This window comes from Podarcis tiliguerta (genome assembly GCF_965153285.1).
Source record: "Podarcis tiliguerta genome assembly, chromosome: 8".
Lineage (NCBI taxonomy): Eukaryota > Metazoa > Chordata > Lepidosauria > Squamata > Lacertidae > Podarcis > Podarcis tiliguerta.
The window spans coordinates 76,557,400-76,577,970 of record NC_139541.1 but is presented as its reverse complement, the minus strand read 5'-3'; the positions used below and the strand labels follow the sequence as shown (position 1 = coordinate 76,577,970).

The following is a 20,571-nucleotide window of genomic DNA, read 5'->3' as shown; positions in this document are numbered from 1 at the left end:
CTGTTAATTCTGTTCATTTCAGCCCGGCTTCTCCAGAATTTCACATTGGAGCTGGTCCCAGGAGTGGGGGGGTGGGGTATCTCCCTAGGTCACAGAGACGAGGGAGCAAATTTGCTTTCTGTTGCTCCAGAGCAGCCTTGTGCAACCTGGTGCCCTCCACATGTTGATGGACTACAACTCCCAACTCAGGTGGGAGTCGTAGCCCAGCAAAATCTGGAGGGCACCAGTTGCCCAAAGCTGCCCCAGAGCAATGAGTTTAAATTGCAAGGGGATTTCACCTGAGCCAGCTGTACATGCTCTCCAGTTTCTGTTTCAGTACCAGACTGAATTGAAAGGTGGTGGTGGCAACTACAGTGGTGCCTCGCAAGACGAAATTAATTCGTTCCGCGAGTTTTTTCATTGTGCGAGTTTTTTCGTCTTGCAAAACACCACTGCATTTAAACACTAACAACGGCGGGGAGGGGCAGGGATAAGCAGGACAGCTGCCGCAGCCAGTACCTCAGACTCACCCGCGCGTTGTGGCCACCGTGCGACGCGGCTGCTGGAGGGCAGCGGGGCTCAGGAGCGCAACTCCAGGGAGAGAGAGGCGCTGGCGGCAATGGCTTTCTGAGGGGAGCACGCGAGCGGGGTGGGCAGCGGCGTAACCGTCAGCCGGAAGGTCAGAGGGAGCCAGAGGAGCCGGAAGGTGGGAGGGAGCCAGAGGAGCGGGAAAGCGAGCGTGCGTGCGTGCAGTGACCGTCGCCATGACACGAGAGGCAGGGCCGTTTCGTCTAGCGAAGCAAGCCCTTAGGAAAATCCGTCTTGCGAAGCACCTCAGAAAACGAAAAACCCTTTCGTCTAGCGAGCTTTTCGTCTTCTGAAGCATTCGTCTTGCGGGGTACCACTGTATTTCATTAGACATTTTCAAGGCAAGGCTACGTATTGTAGCAGCATATCATCTCCATCTTTGGTGGGTTGGACTCGATGCCTTTTAAGGTCCTTTCTAATTATCCGATTCTCACGTCCCACTAGAACCTCAGGTCTCCTACTGAAGTCGAGTGGCAGTAAATTCAGGATGGAGAAAAACACAATCTGCTTCACGCAGTACATAACTACGGAACTCACTGCCACAAGATGTGGCGAAGGCCATCACTTCCAATGACTTTTAAAAGGGAATGGAGTAGTTAACAGAGGAGGGGGAGTCTGCATTCATACATGCTAATGGTAACATCAGTTTTCCAAGTGCCTTCTACACACAAGAAGGAAGCATCCACAGGCTTGCAGAAACCCTAGCTTTGCAGCAGAGCAAAAGCAAATCTTTTGAGGGGAAACAAAAACCTAAGCAGCTCGCAAAGCAAGCATGCTCAGTGCTGACAAGATGAAATTGAGCATCCGGGCTGGAATACAGTGACTTGTTGGCTGGAACCTTGAGCAGGAACACTCAGTGCTGCAACACTTTGTTGCAGGACTCCCTTGCCACCTGCCTGTTAGCCATAGTACTGAAATAGAAACTGACATGTTCAGAAGCCATTGAATACTGGTTGCTACAGCCATGCAAGAGGAAGGAAGGACTCTTGCTATCACACCTTGCATTTTGGGATTCCTAGGACCATGTAGCTCAGGGGTAGGCAACCTAAGGCCCGTGGGCCGGATGCGGCCCAATCGCTTTCTCATTCCGGCCCGCGGACAGTCTGGGAATCAGTGTGTTTTTACATGAGTAGAATGTGTGCTTTTATTTAAAATGCAGCTCTGGGTTATTTGTGGGTCATAGGAATTTGTTCATTCCCCCCCCCCCAAAAAAAATATAGTCCGGCCCACCACATGGTCTGAGGGACGGTGGGCTGGCCCACAGCTGAAAAAGGTTGCTGACCCCTGATCTAGCTGGAAGCAGGAGGATGAACTGAGTAGACCTTTGGACTGATGCAGCAGGGCGGTTCCTGTTCACTGCACCCCACAACATTGCCATGTGTTTGCTGCCAGAGGTTGTCACCCCGAAACGCGTTGGTTTCAGGGTCTTTATTTTGAGAAATGGGACTGCGTGGATGAAAGTTGCTTCCCTGTCCTAAAGGCAAGGCAGCCCAAGATACCCTGCTGTGTTTTTCAAGTCACATTTGCCGAGATTAAAACTGGCTTTCTTGCTGAAGCCTCAAACAGACATCAGCCTTAAAATGGATTTTCAGAGGAGGTAGCGGACTTAATAAATTAGGGCAGCTCGCCTAGGTCTTAACGTAGTTTTCAGGTCACACCTGAAGATGCTAGAATGAAGAAACGCAAATGGCAAATTCCCCCACCCCCTTTATGTATATCCAGCAGTTCCCTAGATCTCTCGATGATGAGGCTCCGCTGCATTGAACGACTGCCATTGTGTGCCAAGATGATTAAGCAAAAGAGCGCTGCCTCTCACCACCATGGCTTGGTTTCCCTGGCAGGGAATGCTTAAATCTCCATTATTTATTTATTTATTTTTGCTGCTGTTAAAGGCACAGGAGCAGAGGGCAGCTAAAAGATTTGGCAGCCATAAACCGGGGGGGGGGCAGTGGCAAGAGTGGTATCTAAAAGCCCTCTCCGATGCTCTGCAGAACTTTTAAAAGAGAGGAAGAAATTATAGCTCAGTTGATAAAAAGCACGAGATCCTTGACTTCCGCGTCGGGGATTCGAGCCCCATGTTTGGTGCAAGATTCCTGCTCTGCAGGGTGTTGTCCTAGATGACCCTCAAGGTCCCGTCCAGCTCTAAAATTCTACAAATTCCGTGAAAACAGGCCACCGCCCAGCCAAGCACCTGGGTCTCCCAAGTACCTCGCCACCACCTTTCCTTCAGCAACTTCAGCCTGCTTTGTCACCATGGCAATACCCTGCTCTGTCTTTCTCTCTCTCTCCATCCTTCTGTTGCCGTGGCAATGACCTCCTCCTCTCTCCCCACCCCATGGGAGCCAGATGGAAAAAGCAATCCGATTAAATTAGCTGCGTCAAGAGGCATCTTTCGAGTTAGAGGACAGTGCCAGACAGTGGGGAGGAGGTCAGGACAGAGCTGAAGCCTCAGAAGGGAACTTGGGGAAGAGAGGAAGAGCAGCGGAGGGCATCCCAGGCCAAGGCTCGCTCTCTTTATTATTATCCACCCAACCCACCGCAATGCCACCTGCAACCAGCCATCCTCACTTAGCTGTTTGCTGCAGTGCTGGGAGAGGCTGCTTGTCTCCCTCCTGTGGCCAAACGCAGAACGACAAATCCACCCTTAGCTAGAGTCTAAATTCTGTATCGCACCTTTGCAGCTGCTTCTCAGAAGTAGGCAACATTTAATTTAAGCATGATGCCCAGCTGTGTGCTCCTCCCCACCCTAATTTGCTAAGCAAGAGTAGCTGTCTCCCCATCAGCAAAGCCACAGCGGGTCAGATGCACATAACAGTGGCGCATGGATCGTTTTGCTCCGTGTACCGTGCGAGATCTTTAATGCCTGACGTCTTAATAAGCAGCCCTATAAAAGCTTTGGCTGAGACCATCGATAAACCACATTTCCCTTTCCTTTCTCTTGGGTTTTCTTCTCAGAGCTCATTGGCACATTATGAAGCTTCAAGTGTAGAAGAATTCTGGGCTGCATCGCTTCAGAGGGAAGGGGGCAGTGCTTTGCGCGTGCAAAAAATAAAAATAAAATAAATGCTATAGCCAGCAGAGCAAGGGTGGAGCTACTCTAAAACTTTCTCTACAGCAGTGGTTCTGCCACACTGGTTTGGTAGGAGAGGGTGGCAGGTAGACAACCAAAGAAACATTTAAACATTGCGGTGCAGTGGTATGGTATCAAAATATTATTTTTTGCATTATATGGATAGATACCTTTTCAGAATGAGAGCGGGAGCATCAAGCGACATGGAGGGCAACCCTAGTTCTAATCCAGAGTCACTGTTCGTTGTGTGGCACGAGCACATTTTTATTCTGAAAGTGTGGCCCAGAGGCAAATAAAGTTTGAGAGCCGCTGCTCTTCAATGTGTTCATGTACTTAGTAAGAGGGGCAATAATACACAAGAAACACAGGTCTCCACCTTCACTCTGAATTGGTACAGCCCAGAATTTCAACACCTCAGTCTCCCCACTTCATTCTGTGTAATGGGTAGGTGGGCTATTCATTGCACACCATTTCTCCTGACAGAAACACAGACACACACAGAGAGAGATATATATATGTAATGAGACGGCTATATCTCATATATTAAATATTCCACTTCTGGTTTTTATTTGTTAAATCGGTTTGTTTTTTTCCTCCTTGTTTTTGTTGGTTCACACGACAACACAATCCCAAAACGGGAAGGGGAGATGGGACAGGACAGACTACATCTCCCCCCACAACACGGGCGCTTCGTGTCCCCGCTCCCCTCCCCACCCAAAACACAAAGAAAATAAAAGTTTATTGAGGGTGCGGACACACAGAGGTGAAGTCGCCTCACCCAGTCAGAAGCCAGAGAGGTCCCTCTCCTCCCACCTCAGGGTAGATGAGGAAGGGCACAATTTTTCCTGGGGAGGGAGCTATGGCTGAGGTCTCTGTACTGGGTCGTGGGCCAAGGAAATGGGGAAACGGCTGCCCAAGAGGAGGGGGTGGTGTTCAGCACCAGTGGGAAGGATTGCCAGGAGGGTCCCCACTTCCTCCCGATGGGTACAGAAGGGTAACAACCTGGCCCCCCGCATATACACACACACACAGAGGAGGGGGCAGGAGAAAGCTGCTGTCTTGGTCCTATGAGAGCAAATCTGTACATGCAGAGGAGAGGGACTCCGGACGCCTGGGTTTCATTTACACATCTAGCGGGAGTCCGAGTCGAGAGGGGAGGGGTGCGGGAGCCAGGAGGAAAGGGGACGAGAAACCCTGGTGCGTTTTGTTCTTGAAGGGTTTTGTTGTTGTTGTTGTTCGCCTTTGTGCTGCAACACTCGCCACACGCAACCCAAAAAAAGTTGATAGGAGGAGGGAGGCCAAGGAAGCGTAGATGGGCAGTTGAGGGTCACCCATGGCTGACCTCTGCTCCCCTCTCGTGCGTACACACACACACACACACACAAATGTACACACACACACACACACAGATCCCCCACTGGAGCAGGGGAGAGGGAGAAAATGGAAAATGACAAGGGTAGGGGAGCAAAAGGAGTTTCCCTCCCCAAACCTGGGGGGGTCAAAAGCTTTACTACTGCTAACCAGATAACAGTAAACCCTGCGCCCTCCCCCCCCCCGAAACCCTGTCCCATTTGGCTCACGTAATCCGAGGCATGTTGTTTTTTGGGGGTGCTGCTGGTCCCCGGGTACAATCCCAGCTATGGAAGGGGAAATTTGATGTAGGGGCAACGGTTGGTGGGTGAAGATGGGTTTCGCCGAGGTAAATAAATATTGCCCCAATGACCCCGTTTCTCTCTCTCTCTTGCACCCATGCCCCCTCCCCCCCCCCCACCAGGCTGCTCCGAAAAAACTAAAGGAAGAATATGGCAGAGAGCAGAGGTCGAGGTGTGTGTGTGGGGTGGGGGTTTTCCCTCCCCCACCGCACCCCTCCATCTTGGGACATGGGTGCAGGATGAGACAGGATGGCGTTCCTATCTCAGCCACCGGGGTCCGGGGAAATGAAGGCGGGGAAGGTGGTTTTGTTGTTTCTGTGTCCAAACTTATGATCCTGGCATCAGGCTCTTTCTCTCTCTCTCATAATTAGGCGGGGAGGATAGGCAGAATTTTGGAGGGGAGAGCACTCCCCCTTAAGGGGAGACAACCAGCCACGGACAAGGGAGGCGGCTCAGTAGTAGGTTTCTTTCTCCACCCATCCTGCAAAACAAAATAAAAAACCAACATGAGCAAGGCAGCAGCGGCAGGCACGGTTCGCCTGTCATCATCCCCAACCCTGGCTCCACCCACAGGTCTCCCACCCACCCGCTCTCCCTTTTCCCCCTCACCCAGAAGATGATGATAATCCTTATTACTGGGATAATTAGTCACATTCAATGGTGGCTTAGTGTTTAGATTCCCTCCAAGCTCCTCTTCTCAAACTCCAAGGCAAGGCACCCTATTTTTGCACATTCCTTGCCCCAAGCCACAGCAACTCCCTGCACCCTCTGAAAGGCTCTTTCTAATAAAGTCTTGGGAATCTCCAGAACTGGCCAGGAGATGGATCAGTGAAAAATTAAGGTAGCAGATGGATCAGAGGAAAATTTAAGTCTGCCACATGAGAGGTTCCTGATGGTGCAATGCCATCGTTGGGTACAACCTGTATTATTCATCGTTGTTGCTATTCTATCAATAGGTGTGGTGTTCACTGAAGAAGACAAGTCCCTGCCCCAAATAGTTTGTAGGCTTCCTCAACCTTGGCCCTCCAGATGTTTTGAGACTACAGTTCCCATCATCCCTGACCACTGGTCCTGCTAGCTAGGGATCATGGGAGTTGTGGGCCAAAAACAACTGGAGGGCCAAGGTTGAGGAAGCCTGGTTTACAATCTAAAATATTGACATAGGGGAGATGTGGGAACTGGGGGGCATAGTAATAATAAATAATAATAATAATAATTTATACCCCGCCCATCTGGCTGGGTTTCCCCAGCCACTCTGGGCAGCTTCCAACTGAATATTAAAAACAATACAGTGTCAGACGTTAAAAACTTCCCTAAACAGGGCCGCCTTCAGTTGCCTTTTAAAAGCAAAATAGTTGTTTATTGCCTTGACATCTGCATGAAAATGGACAGCAAGGGGAAAAGTTGAGTTTAGATTGTAAGCGCCTTGAGGGGGGACCTCTGTCTTGTTTATATGAAGTTGTGAAGCCTATAAATAAATGTATTATTAAAATAAAATTAGGGTGCCTACAAACCCTTATTTCAAACTCAACACAGTTCTGCACAAAAGCAGGCCTGTGGAAATGAATGGATCGAAGTTAGTAATGCCCATTCATTTCAGTGGGTCTGTTCTGGGTGAGGCTAATAGTGGGCCCGGTCCCAGGGAAGGGGAGCTCCCCGCTTCAACATCATCTCCCGAAATATTCCTCACGCTCCTCAAAGAACTCCCGACTCCCCCGGCCCCACTCACCTCCTGGGTTACGGCGCAGTATAAGTTTACGGATTTCATCGTACACAAAAATGAGGAAGCTGTAAGGGAAGGCGCAGAACCACCAGCTGGGCCTGAGGAGAGAAGGAAAGATCAGCACAAGAGCAGAGGAGACGATGGATGGGTGTGAGTGTGCATCTGTGTGTGCCTGTGTGCCCCCACACAAGGATTCCCAAGACTGAAACAGACATCCTGGGTGTGATCAAGCCTCCTCCAAATGAAAAGTCCTTGTGCCAGAGGTGGAAAGACTCCTGAAAACCCCGTCCGCACCATATATTTAAAGCACTATGATACTGCTTTAAATAGTCATGGCATCCCCCAAAGGATTATGGGAGCTGAGGTTTGCTCCAAGGGTGCTCAGAGAGAAGGAGAAGAAGAAGAGTTTGGATTTGATATCCCGCTTTATCACTGCCCGAAGGAGTCTCAAAGGGGCTAACATTCTCCTTTCACTTCCTCCCCCACAACAAACACTCTGTGAGGTGAGTGGGGCTGAGAGACTTCAGAGAAGTGTGACACGCCCAAGGTCACCCAGCAGCTGCATGTGGAGGAGCGGAGACGCGAACCCGGTTCACCAGATTACGAGTCTACCGCTCTTAACCACTACACCACACTGGCTCTCCAACTCTGTGTAATTTTAGCTCTGTGAGGGAAATAGGGGTCTCCTGGCAATCTCTCAGCACCCTTAACAAACTACAGCTCCCAGAATTCTTTGGGGGGAAGCCGTGCCTGTCTAACACAGTATTGTAGTTCTAAAAATGTATGGTGTGAACATGGCCTAAGGCAGGGATTGAACCTGGGACATTCTACATGCCAAGGAAGATGCTTTGCCACTGAGCCACACATCGGTACTCACTTCAGGGGGTACATTCTCAGCGCCACATCCATGCCGGGGCAGTAGGACAGGAAGGCGGCCAAGGCAGTCTCTTCAAAGAGACCAAAAATAAGGATCTTGTTTCTGAAGGGGGAAAGAGAGAGAAAGTGAAAGAGAGGAATACTCTTGTTATAAGTCACCTGTTGCCCCCATTTGCTTAAGGAGAACTCCCTGAGGTTCCATTGGAACCTCCGTTTTTGGAAACTAGTCCATTTCTCTGCTGTGATTGGCAGGTGAGTGCCACCCTCTGGGGGCTGCCCAGCTGGCGTTGGCCCACGTCAGGGCCTTTCCAGTGGCAGCCCCAATTTTGTGGCGTGCCTTCCCTCGTGAGGCACCTCTTGCTTCTCTCATTATTGTCTTTCAGGAGAAATTTAAAAACAATCCTGCTTACCTAGATGACTAAAAAACACTGTTCCTGGCAACCCTGAGATCCATGTTTTTAGAAAGCTTTAAAGTGTTTTCAGAAATTTTATTTAAAAAACAAACAAAAACCAGCTTATAAGGAAGCCTGAGGGTCATCTAGCCAAAAGCCCCCACAATGATTATGGATATGTTCACTCTCCTGGGCTCTTCCTGGAGGAATTTATTTAAATAAATGAATAAATACAATACAATATTTCAAAACCCAGACATGGCAAACTCATCCAGTGTGAAGGGAAAATTTGTATCCTTAAACATGTAGGAGTCATGCACTAATAGCCAATCATAGAATTGTACTTGGAAGGGACCCGAGGGTCATCTAGTCCAACCCCCTGCAATGCAGGAATCTGTTGTTCAACACGGGATTTGAACCCACAACCCTAAGATCAAAAGTCTCACGCTCTACCAACTCCATCTTCTTCTAGGGTCCTTTCACACCCTGTGAGCTCCCAGATGTTGTTGGGTCCCCACCAGCCCAGGGATTATGGGTGTTGCAATCCAGCAACATCCAGAGAGCCGTAAGATCCCGACTCATGCGGTGGTACCCTCCTGCTTCTACAATGGATGAAGTTGTAAGGCCCACAATGGCTGAAGCAACCCTACAGAGGGCAGTGCTCACTGTGTCCTGGAACAGATATACTGTACAGTCGTATCTTGGTGGTCAAACTTAATCTGTTCCGGGAGTCCGTTCGACTCCCAGAACCGTTTGAAAACCAAGGTGCAGCTTCCGATTGGCTTCAGGAAGCTTCCTGCAGCCAATCGGAAGCCACAGAAGCCACGTTGGAAATTTGGCTTCCGAAAACACTTCCGGGTTTTTGATGTTCAGGAGCTGAAACATTTGGCAACTAAGCCGTTTGACTGTAGTAGCTTGATAATGACCAGCACAGAGGTCCTTCAACATGATATTTTTAAAAAGAAATTGTATTTGAAAATATAACAAATGCATGCGATGAAGTCATATTAGAAAATACACTTGCCATGCAGGTACAGTCATCACCACAGAGCCACCTTCCTAACAAAGTCACTCTTTGTGGCATGTTCCAGTTCACTGCCACGTAATGTGTGGGGCAGCCTATAGCCACCAAAGGGGGTTGGAATTTTTAAGGATTCCTCGATCCTTGTATGCCAGGGGTTCCTGCCCATAGGTCATAGCCCTTGAATCACGAATGCATAACAAGCAAGCCTTCATTTTTCAGCTGTGGGTTTCAGACTCTTCCCTCTGTCATGCATTAAATTTTGAAATGTCTACTTGTCTCTCTTCCACAATCCCCCTTTTTTCTGGTTCCAAAACAGAGTTACGGTTTCCTTGAGCAAATGGAAAATCAAGCAGCCTTACCTCATGCCCTGCTGGAAGACTGAATTCCTTCTGGTTTTGCAGATGATCAAGTCAGCCCACTGCACCACCACAATGCTGACAAAGAAGGCTGTGTGGCAGGTGAACTCCACCACTTTGCGCTGCTCGTAGGTCTAGGGGGCAGAGAGGGTGCAATCAAGAGGGCAACATGGGGAAACCAGAAACATGCAATCAGTGGTGTAGCGTGGGTTGTCAGCACCCGGGGCAAGGCAAGTAATTTGCACCTCCTAACCCGTGGATTTGCATCCCCTAACCCGTGGATTTGCGCCCCTAACCCTAACCCCCAGATGTTGCGCCCGGTGCGGACGGCCCCCCCTGCACCCCCCACGCTACGCCACTGCATGCAATGCCGCCATTCTCACCCACCACGCTCTCCGCCTCTCCAAACCAATCCCCGCTCAGCCTTGTTGAAATTTAGGAAATTTAGGTGTACGACAGATAAAAATGCACCTTGGCTGAAAGTGAGGGTTGCAGGCACTGCAGCAATGATTGCAAAGCCCACCAGGGGCATCTGCATTTACAAAGGCACCACCTGTGAGCTGATCGTCAGCAACTGCAAATCGTCGCTCCTTTTCCTGTGTAGGTTGATTTCAAACCACACAGGCAAAGGAGAACAGTCACCTGACACCACTGTGCCATCGGGTGATTGACAGGTGGGAAGGGAACCTGTGGCCTGGCAGGTGCTGGTAGATTCCAACCCCCATCATCCCTGACCATTGGTCATGCTGGCTGGGGCTGCTGGGAGTTGGAGACTAGAGGGCCATGGATTCACCAGACCTGCTCTACAGCACTACCATAAGTCCTGTTTGACAGAGCACAGTATTTGAAGATTGCTCTGTCTGAGCCCGGTTTAAAGAATTGTTTAAAGGGCTTGGCATCATTGTCATCTTCAACTGCTCAAGAAACTCTGTCGTGTAGGAGGAGGAGTTTGGATTTGATATCCCGCTTTTTCACTACCCGAAGGAGTCTCAAAGCGGCTAACATTCTCCTTTCCCTTCCTCCCCCACAACAAACACTCTGTGAGGTGAGTGGGGCTGAGAGACTTCAGAGAAGTGTGACTGGCCCAAGGTCACCCAGCAGCTGCATGTGGAGGAGCGGAGACGCGAACCCGGTTCACCAGATTACGAGTCTACCGCTCTTAACCCCTACACCACACTGGCTCTCATTTCTTCCCATTTCACAGAAATGGAACTGAGTTTGAGAAAGAGGAAATGGCCTAGGGCATCCCAGCGGCGTTGCAGTGGCAATGGGCATTGTGGGGACCTTGGAACAAGAAGACCCTCAATGTGGGCCCCACATTGCCTCGTCATTCCTGCCACCTGCTTGTTTGCCAGCCAGAGCCAAAAATCAGGCCCTGAGCAGCAGCTGCTCCTCCTCCTCACAACCACAGCCACTGACCAGTTATGACTAACGTTCTGAGTCACAAAACATATTTTCCTGCGCCAGACCAAAGTTGATCATTCTCCACCCCACCCCGCCCCACTCCCTTTTATTTATATATTGGACCCAATTCAACTTCACTTAACACATTGGCACTCAGTTTAATTTCTGGCATCTGCCCACTGCCAGAAACATTCATTTGCTGCAATTCCACAAAGGCTCGGCCTCGCTCACGCCTGTGCAAGCAAAATGGGCTTCCTCTTCTTACCCATTGTTGCCCGTAGGAATCTTCCAGATCATTGCATGTCCGGTCATCCCAGTTGAGGCGGATCCCGACGAGAATAGATGGAAGGAACCCGTTCTCGGCCAAGATCACAAAGTAGGAGAAGAAACCGCCCAACGCCTGAATCATTCCTGCAAAAAAGAAGTGAAGAGTTGGCAGAAAGCAGGGAGACCCACAGTGGGTGGAGCCAGAGCCCTGGATAGGCGGAGTCAAGAACCAATGACAGGCGGAGCCAACTAATTATTGGGGTGGGCTTTCCCCCCACTCTCCTCCCTGCTGGGTTCTGCAAGGGGCAACATTGAGACTGAAGAGGAGCAAACTGTCAGACACCACTACCCCTTGGAGTGGCAATAAGTAATAAGGCAGGCAGGTGGGGGCTTCCTGAGGGCAGGCTAAGCTGGGGATGGGGGCAATGCCAGCCTCTGCTGGTCCATGCCCTTCAATCACATGGTTCCCATTTCAGCCACCTTAACGCTTCTAATCCTCCTTAGTCTCATGTCTAAGCCTACATGTTTGCCCTGTGGATAAAGCCACAGGTCATTCGTCCGCATGCGCAACACAAATGCCTTCCCACAAGACCCACAGCTGCTACAAAGCTTCCCTGCCTGCTTGGCCACAGTTTGCTCCTCACTCACCACAGGAGACCAGATGAGCAGCTATTCGCAGACCTAACAATTTTGGCAACACAAGCATGTCATCTGGAATCCGACCTGGAATATCCACTTTGAGTAGTGAACTGCTGACCAGAATTGCAAGAGGCATTTATGTAAGTGTGGTAAAGACCTGGGAGGCCACTGGGTTCAGATTCCAACTCGGCCATCAAGCTCACTAGGTTTGTAACTCCTTCTCAGCTGTGCCTACCTCACAGGGTTGTTGTGGGGAGCAAAATGGGCCTATATGCTACCTTGAGCTCCTTGAAGGAAAGGTGAGGCGTACATATAATAACAAAGATGGATAAACCAGATTTACATGTTGCACAGTCCTCCAAATATCACAAGAACCTAGGAAGTTACCTTATCTTCAAGTAGGGCTGGGAAAGAACCCTGTCTGGAATCTTGGAAAACTGCTGCCAGACCGTGTAGACAATGCTGGCCTAGATGGACGAGTGGCTTGACTCAATAGAAGGCCGCTTTCTATATAAAGCTGTAACCCTGTGCACAGTTACTTGGGAATAAGTCCTATTCTCACTACTCTAAGAAATATTTCTGTCTCTGCCACAGAGGACTTGCCTTGGGACGAAAGCTTATTTGCATTCCTTTTTTTAAATGTGCAAATAATTTTTATTGGTTTTCATGTAAATACAAGAACAACATATGACTCCACCCACAACCCAAGAATCTCTGTGGAGAGGATACTTGAACTGATGATACATAAATAAACGTATTACTTGTGTACTGTGTGTTGCATGTGAAACTTAATAAGAACATACTACTGGACAAAGTTGCTTGCATTCCCAGGTCCCACTTACGCCACTGGGACCAGCAGCCAAGCACCTGCATGTTGGCCTGATTTTCAACACCTGCCTGATTCATCCCCGTTCAACTCCCTTCTCCGCCTGCGGGTGCTCAGCCCTGCTCAATGGCTGTCCCCCATTTACTCACCAATCTGCCCGTAGGCCATGCTGATCAGCCTCTCATTCACCAGCTTGTCAGTCCTGGGGTTTCGTGGCTGTCGCTTCATGATGTCACTCTCAGCTGCTTCGTAAGCCAAGGAGATGGCTGGCACCTGGAGGAAGAATTGAGAGGGTCAGCAGGATTGCAGGATCGCAGGGCTGGGGGCTGAAGTTTTGGGGTGTAGGTGAGGGGGTGGGGAACCTGTGCTAACAGATCAGCCCTGGCTAAAATGGTCAATGGTTAGGGATGATGAGAACCGTTCAAGCATCTCATTGGGGATATAGCATTCAGCGACAGAACCGTGGGAAGTTCCAGAATGACTTTTCTCTGTACTTTTGCTCAGAATGAGTCTGGTGTTCAGAGGCAGCCATTTTGTCACATTGGCAACATGGAGATTTGAGCCTCTGCCTCCACGTTCAGATTGTAAAAAGTAACAGGCAGACAAAGTGCTTTAAGAAAGGCCTTCCCTAGATACATCAATCAGTTTGAGCATCATGGTTTCTTCGTCTCAAAGGAACCTGGGGACTGTAGTTCTGCAATGAAATGACAGAATGCTCTGCACTCTGGTAAGAACTACAGCTCCCAGGATTCACTGCAAGATAAAATCTTTCCCAGGTTCAAAGCTAGTTTCAGTTGGGGGGGGGGAATCCCTGCATGCAGAAATCTAGTTATAAAGGAGACTATTTCTAGACAAGTGTTTAGAATCTCAACCTCTCCCTGACTAGTTTTCCGTGTGCAGGTATTGCTTTCAGGTAGGAGCACTCAGAGATACTACCTTTCCTCACACACAGTAGCACAGTTGAGTAACTTCTACCATGCAGTTCACACATGGTTAAGCCAGTCTTTAGTTGGGCTTTTGACACAAGTGAACGAGGGCTCCTCCACAGAGCCTGAGTCCAATCAGAAGATGGGTTGCAAAGAAGCAGCAGTAATGGGAATTTGGGAATATCTGTGTACTGGATCAATGCCCTCCTGATGGTGCAGCAGTAAAACTGTTAGCACATCTGCAAAGCTAAGCAGGGTTTGGTATGGTTTCAAATTGGATGGGAGACCAGCGTGTTGAGATTCCTGCATTGCAAGTGGTAGTCAACCTTTTATATCTACCGCCCACTAATGCATCTTTCTTGATGGTAAAATTTCCTTACCGCCCACCAGCGCTCGATGGAAGGAGGATTCAGCTTGTGCCGTAGAACCCCCTAAGAACCTAGAATCCTGAAATGCCCACCAGTGGACGGTAAGGTTGACAACCCCTGGCTTAGATGACCCTCAGGTTGGATTGAGTTGGAAGAAAAGCGTTTCTGTGTGTGAGGGGATGAGACTCACCATGTCAGTGCCCAAGTCAATGCAGAGGATGGTGATGGTACCCAGAGGCAGAGGGATGTTGGCCATGATGAACAGCAGGAAAGGGGTGATCTCAGGGATGTTGCTGGTCAAGGTGTAGGCAATGGATTTCTTCAGGTTGTCAAAGATCAGGCGTCCTGGCCAGAGGGAGACACATGGGCGTAAGGGGGAGAGACAGGGGGCACAGCTGGGGGGCAAGGGGATTCCCAAAAGTCAGAGCAAGCCAGATCTCTGCACCCCTCTTCCCCTCTCTCACCCACAACTCAATTGCTGCTGCTGCTGCTGCCCTCTCCCCTTTGAGAACAGCGCTTTCCAAACCTTTCACATTGCTGACACACTTTTTGGACATGCATCGTTTCACGACACGGTAATTCAGTTTTACTAGCAAGCCAGAGGTTAAACTAACCCCTTTCCGGCCCCAGGAGGGGCATGGGGAGCATTTGCGCAACACACCTACACATTGCAGCTGACACACTGATGTGCTGCGACACGCAGTTAGGAAAGCTCTGCTTTCGAAGGATCTTGAATTGAAGAGGCGGAATAAGGAACAATTCCTCAGCCAATCCACTAAGAACGGTTTAAGAGGCGTTGCCTTTAGGTACCGAGAGGGACGTAACGCGCGCAGAATATTTATTGAATCAGTTTAAATAATAAATTTGCCCTAGTTGCCTCCTGGAGATTTTAAATGAAAGTTGCACAGGCATTTATTGGGGATGGCTTAGATCAGGGATAACAGATGCAGTCCCTTCTGGATGAGATCTGCAGGTACAGGGCAGTATATAAATTCTAACAATGAACAACAACAACAACAACAACAACAACAACAACAACAACAACAACAACAACTGTTGTTGGAATTACTGGCTGGCTGAAATTCCAGAGTGTTGCTGCCAATCCGTGTAGACAACACTGAACTAGATGATCACGCTTCCTATATAGTCCAACACCCCCTGGGGGGGCATTGCCCCTGGCTGAGGTAATGAAAATCCTGTTTATAGGATCCTGCCAATGCTAGTTCTACTCAGAGAAGACCTGTTGAAATGAATGGGCATGACTAGCTTACCTCTGTGAATTCCAGCAGCTCTACTCTGAGTAAAGCTCAGCTGCTTACAGCCCTGCCATTTTAGAGGCTCCCCCACAGCAGAAGCAAGATGGAAGCTGTGCCTATATAACCAAGTTCTGCTCACACCCTTAGCGCTCACTGATTATGAATCCAGTCCCCCTCTTCACTGCGTCCGGCAATCCTCAGAGCTTACCCTCTTCGACTCCAGTGACAATAGAGGCAAAGTTGTCATCTAAGAGGATCATGTCAGCAGCCTGCTTGGAGACGTCAGAACCGGCAATGCCCATTGCCACCCCAATGTCAGCCTTCTTCAGGGCGGGGGAGTCATTCACGCCGTCGCCTGTTACAGCCACAATCGCACCCTATTGGTGTGGGGAGAGAGAGAGAAATGCACACTCAGAGCCAGAAGGCCCAGAAGATGGGCAATCACCCAGCCTCTCCATCCAGGGATGATTTCTGTGGAAATAATGGCAGTGGGAAGTGTTGCCTGTGAGCCTGCAGTGGGGTATGCTGGTACCTCAGGTTAAGAACTTAATTTGTTCTAGAGGTACATTCTTAACCTGAAACTGTTCTTAACCTGAGGTACCACTTTAGCTAATGGGGCCTCCCGCTGCCGCCGCACGATTTCAGTTCTCATCCTGAAGCAAAGTTCTTAACCTGAGGTACTATTTATGGGTTAGCGGAGTCTGTAACCCGAGGTACCACTGTATATCATAAGCCTTTCTGACAGGTTTCTGGCTTTTTAAAATTGGTCATATAAGCTCTACCTGCTGATTTTTGCAGAAGAATAGGCTGGGTGATATTTTGGGGTGAAGGGTGTCTTTGGCAACCTTAAGTTCACACAAACTTCCAGGCGTTACCAAAATGATACTAATGGGAGCCTCTGTGTGTGTGTGTGTCAGTATCTCTTAAGGCACCTGCAAAATATCTCTGCAAATTTCCCTTCAAAAACACACAGGGCATGAGAGACTATTCGCTACTCCTGCTCAGTCCCTGTTTGCGCCAGCTCGGCCTCTCCTACATGCTGACTGCGGCGGCCATTTTGTGTTATGTCACACACACACAATGGCAGCCATTTTTTGACCGGTGCCCACGGCACCTTCCTCAAAATTCCAAATGTGCCCAGTGGCTCAGAAAGGTTGGCAAGCCCTGCGCTAAAATGCCTGGGATTGTGCTCTTTTATAGAGGCAGGTGGGGCAATCATAGGGCTGAAAGCTTCCCCATGAGGCAACTCCCTCCACATTACCAAGCCAGCCAAAGAAGAAAACGCTAGGCTAGAACTCTTCTCCCTGAGTTTTCTATACGCAGGGAGATTGGGTAACGCATGGTTCCCCGCTAAGAATTCTGGGAGCTGTAGTTTGCCCAAAACGCTGAGAGTTGTTAGGAGACCTCTAGTCCCCTCCCAGACTCACAAGACCCACAATTAAACCACTCTGGGAACCGTAGCTCTGTGAGGGGGACAGGGACCTCCTAACAACTCTTAGCATCTTAACAAACAACACCTCGCAGCCGGATTAGTTGGTTGTGCTCTGTGGGGCCAGTTTGGGACCCGCTGGATGTCCTTACCTGTCTCTGGCAACCTTCCACAATGATGAGCTTCTGCTGCGGGGACGTACGGGCAAAGACAATTTCCGTGTGGTTCTGCAGAATCTCGTCGATTTGCTCTGTGCCCATGTCTTTCAAGTCGGTGCCATGGATCACACAGGCTTTGGCATCTCTGGGTGGGCAAAAAGACAGCGTCAAGGTGGTAGAAGATGCACCTGGTCATCCATACTCAGGGCTGGCCTCACCATGAGAGGAACCAAAGGGTCTGGACAGAAACCTTCTGTTACAGAAATGTGAATATCCTATAGAAGCTCAATGAACCAGGAGGGCAGGAAAAGGAAGAAGCAACTAGCCAGCCCAGGATCTGTACTATAACTCCCATCATACCCAATCATTTGCCATGCTGGCTTGGGCCAGCGGGAGTTTTAGTCCAAAAGGGCTGGGGGAGGCTGGTCTATGATCTCTTGTGGGGTAGCAATTGAGCATTGTTTTGCTATGTTCTCATTCCAAGCAGCCAGTGAGATATCTCCACTACGAGCTTAATCTGGCTGAACAGTCATTCCTTCTCTTTTGGGAACTGTAGTCCTCTGAGGGCCCCACCAGGCTGCAAGTCCCAGAATCCTCGCACAGGGAGGGGGGCAGGGGGAGAGAGCCATAACAATTGAATAAGGTACATTTGTATTGTAGCTAGACGGCGTTGGATGCCCTAATACCATGTGGCTTCTCATTCTGGTATTTGCCAAGCCGAGATCTGCTTAAATTCATGGAGCGAACCGTCTCACGATAGGCAGCAAAATAATGATGATGATGATGATGATGATGATAATAATAATAATAATTTATTATTTGTACCCCGCCCATCTGGCTGGGTTTCCCCAGCCATTCTGGGCGGCTTCCATAGAAACCAAAAATACACTAAAATATCACACATTAAAAACTTCCCCAAACTGCCAAAGGCAGGCCACCGCAGCTTTCTTTGTTCCTCCCTCACCCCAGCCAATGTTCTTCCAAGTCTCCCTCCTCCTCTCTGCCTTGGAAGAGTTATCTGCTTCTTGCGCCATCTCCCCAGCCTCATTATGTTTCTCTCCAGCCTCTGCCCCCTCCTCTACACACCCACACACCTTGACCCCTCTCACCTGGGGTTGACCTGGCTGACGGGGATGTTCAGCCGGGCAGCAATGTCTTCCACGGTCTCGTTACCTTCAGAGATGATGCCCACACCTTTCGCAATGGCCTTGGCTGTGATGGGATGGTCACCTGTTACCATGATCACCTGGTGGGGGAAGAGTGATGGTTACCAAAGGAGTCCCAGTGTAGGCAAAGGAGGAGGCTGGCTAGCTAACCAGCAAGACTCACCTGGTCCAATCTATTCCATCCTAAGGGTTTACAGGGCAGAACAAGGGGCTCCTGGGGAGGCCTGTGTGGTTGCCAGCATGATACCAGTTCCTTCCTGGTGCCTTTCCCAGTATGTATCTCAACCCTGATACAAACCCAAGGTGCCACAGCCTCGCTGGATGCCATTTGGCTTAGCTGTGCTGATGTCACAGACGGCCTGGCAGGCCTTGGGCTAATCAAGCGACTGCCAGTCTTGGAAGGATCCTTTAAAAAAGTCCCGTATGACCTGAGAATTTGTGCCTGTCCTTTGGGGGATATAGGAAGCCCTGAACACATATTTTTTAGATGTCCCTTTTACGATGAGGCACATAGAGAAACCATTGACCCCCTGCTGGTGAGGCTTGCCTACCTCCCGGTAAAGCAAAAATTTGATCTTCTCCTGTTAGGCAAAGACCACAAGATGACCCGGATTGTCATCAGATTCTGAGCACAGATCTGTAGGCGCAGACCATCCCCCGATTCAATCTAGTTTGCTATGAAAATTCCCAAAGCCACGGGCGACTTAGGGTCATTTTTCTAAGGTAGCCTATTTTAAAGTTTTTATGTGTTTATATGCCTATCGCACTTTTAAACTCAAAATCCATTGTCGTATATTGTTTTAAATGTTTGTTTTGCTATTGAGACTGTAGTTCCAATTGTGTTTCTCAAGCTGGTCTCTGACCGTAATAAATTTCATGTTTGTGTTCATGACTGCTCAGAAGCAAAGGAACCCCTTGATTCCGAAGCCTATGGGCAAATTTGAGATTTAGGGAATGAGTGAGCTGCTTATAAGACACGATTGCCCCTCCACAGAGACAAATGCACCCAGTGGCGTAGCGTGGGTTGTCAGCACCCGGGGCAAGGCAAGTAATTTGCGCCCCCTAACCCGGGGCAAGGCAAGTAATTTGCGCCCCCCCCGCTGCACTGCCCCTCCCCCAGATAGTCCCTCGCTCTCTCTCCGCACCGCACCGCACGCCTGGCACCCTCCCCTCCACAGTGGGCGGCGACCCGGCGGCTCGGATCGGATTAGCACAGCCAGCACTGCAGTGAGAGAGAGTGAGTGAGCCAGGTAGGGGCAGAGAGCTGCGAGTGCGAGCGCCCCCCCCCCCCGATGTTGCGCCCGGTGCGGCTGGCTCCCCCCCTGCACCCCCCCACGCTACGCCACTGAATGCACCCAAGCAAAGGATCTCAAAAGAGCTGCAGCACTCCAGAGACGCACTCCACCGTGGGCCAAGAACGCCTTCCTGCAGCAGCCAGCCAGTTTGCTCGAGGGGTAGCTGAATTTTAGCGCCTGGCACCCACAGCTCAGTTTCAAGGCAAGCGACCCGGCATTACCTTGATGCCAGCGCTTCGGCATTTGCCCACGGCATCGGGCACAGCAGCGCGGGGAGGATCAATCATGGACATGAGCCCAACAAAGCAGAGGTTTTCGGTGGTAAAGTTGACATCGTCGCAGTCGAAGGCAAACCCTTTGGGGTACTGTTCCTCGGGCATGAAGAAGTGGCAGAAACCTGGAGGGTGAGAAGGAGGCAAAACCCCTCGGAATATGCCCTTTGGGTGCCCTGTCGCCAGGTGCTAACTTGAGAAATGAAGGTGTTTCGCATGCAGAAAGTCACAGGTTCAATCCCTGTCATCTGCAGGAAGGGCTGGCAACCCCCCCCCCCTTTCTGAAATCCTGGAGAGCTGCTGCCAATCAGAGTCTGCAATGCTGAGCTAGATAGACCAATAGTCTGACTCGGTATAGGACAACTTCCTATGTTCTTATGGTGTCAGGAGTGTGTGCAGGAGCCAGGCCCTGTGACCAGTAGGGCTTCGCAGGACTGGAGCCTTCCTAAGTTTGTTCTGGAGAGGCAAGGCACGGCCGCACAGGTGAGGCCACTTGGTAACTCACTGCACCAGGTGGCAAGAGTCAGGAAGGGATATAAGGTCAGCATTTCCCTTCGGCTCTTTGCCACAGCAAGACGTTTCCTGCCTTGGGCTTCTTGCTTCCTGATCCTCGGACCTCGGCTTCTTGACTCCTTGCTTCTCAACACTCGGGCCCTTGACTTCGTGATTCCCTGCTTCCTGACCCTCGGACCCCTGGCTTCTGGACTCTCATTCCTGCTTCAACCCCGCCATCTTGCCCCCGGTCCCAACGTCCTCAGCCAGGACTTCGATCGCCCATAGACTGGACCGTGACATATGGTCTCTTTTTTAAGGAGCTTGAAACTTCCAAATCCATGGCCACAATTCTTTATGCACTCAAAAGCTACTGGTGCCCAGAAAACCAGGGCTTGGAAACTCTGGGTTAC

At 50.0% G+C, this 20,571-nt stretch overlaps 1 protein-coding gene across 1 annotated transcript in view; it reads right to left on the bottom strand.

The window, feature by feature from the left end:
• Positions 1-4,180: 4,180 nt before the first annotated feature.
• The window catches only part of ATP1A3 (ATPase Na+/K+ transporting subunit alpha 3), a 34,524-nt gene continuing 18,133 nt past the window's right edge, over positions 4,181-20,571 (bottom strand). The window contains exons 13-23 of the mRNA XM_083454879.1: positions 19,616-19,791; positions 18,043-18,179; positions 16,928-17,078; positions 15,555-15,723; positions 14,281-14,435; positions 12,946-13,069; positions 11,330-11,475; positions 9,664-9,794; positions 7,890-7,991; positions 7,019-7,110; positions 4,181-5,770 (exon numbers count right to left, since the gene is read on the bottom strand). Of these exons, the coding sequence (XP_083311005.1) occupies positions 5,742-5,770; positions 7,019-7,110; positions 7,890-7,991; positions 9,664-9,794; positions 11,330-11,475; positions 12,946-13,069; positions 14,281-14,435; positions 15,555-15,723; positions 16,928-17,078; positions 18,043-18,179; positions 19,616-19,791 (1,412 nt within the window). The 3' untranslated portion in view covers positions 4,181-5,741. The remainder of the gene's footprint in view (positions 5,771-7,018; positions 7,111-7,889; positions 7,992-9,663; positions 9,795-11,329; positions 11,476-12,945; positions 13,070-14,280; positions 14,436-15,554; positions 15,724-16,927; positions 17,079-18,042; positions 18,180-19,615; positions 19,792-20,571) is intronic.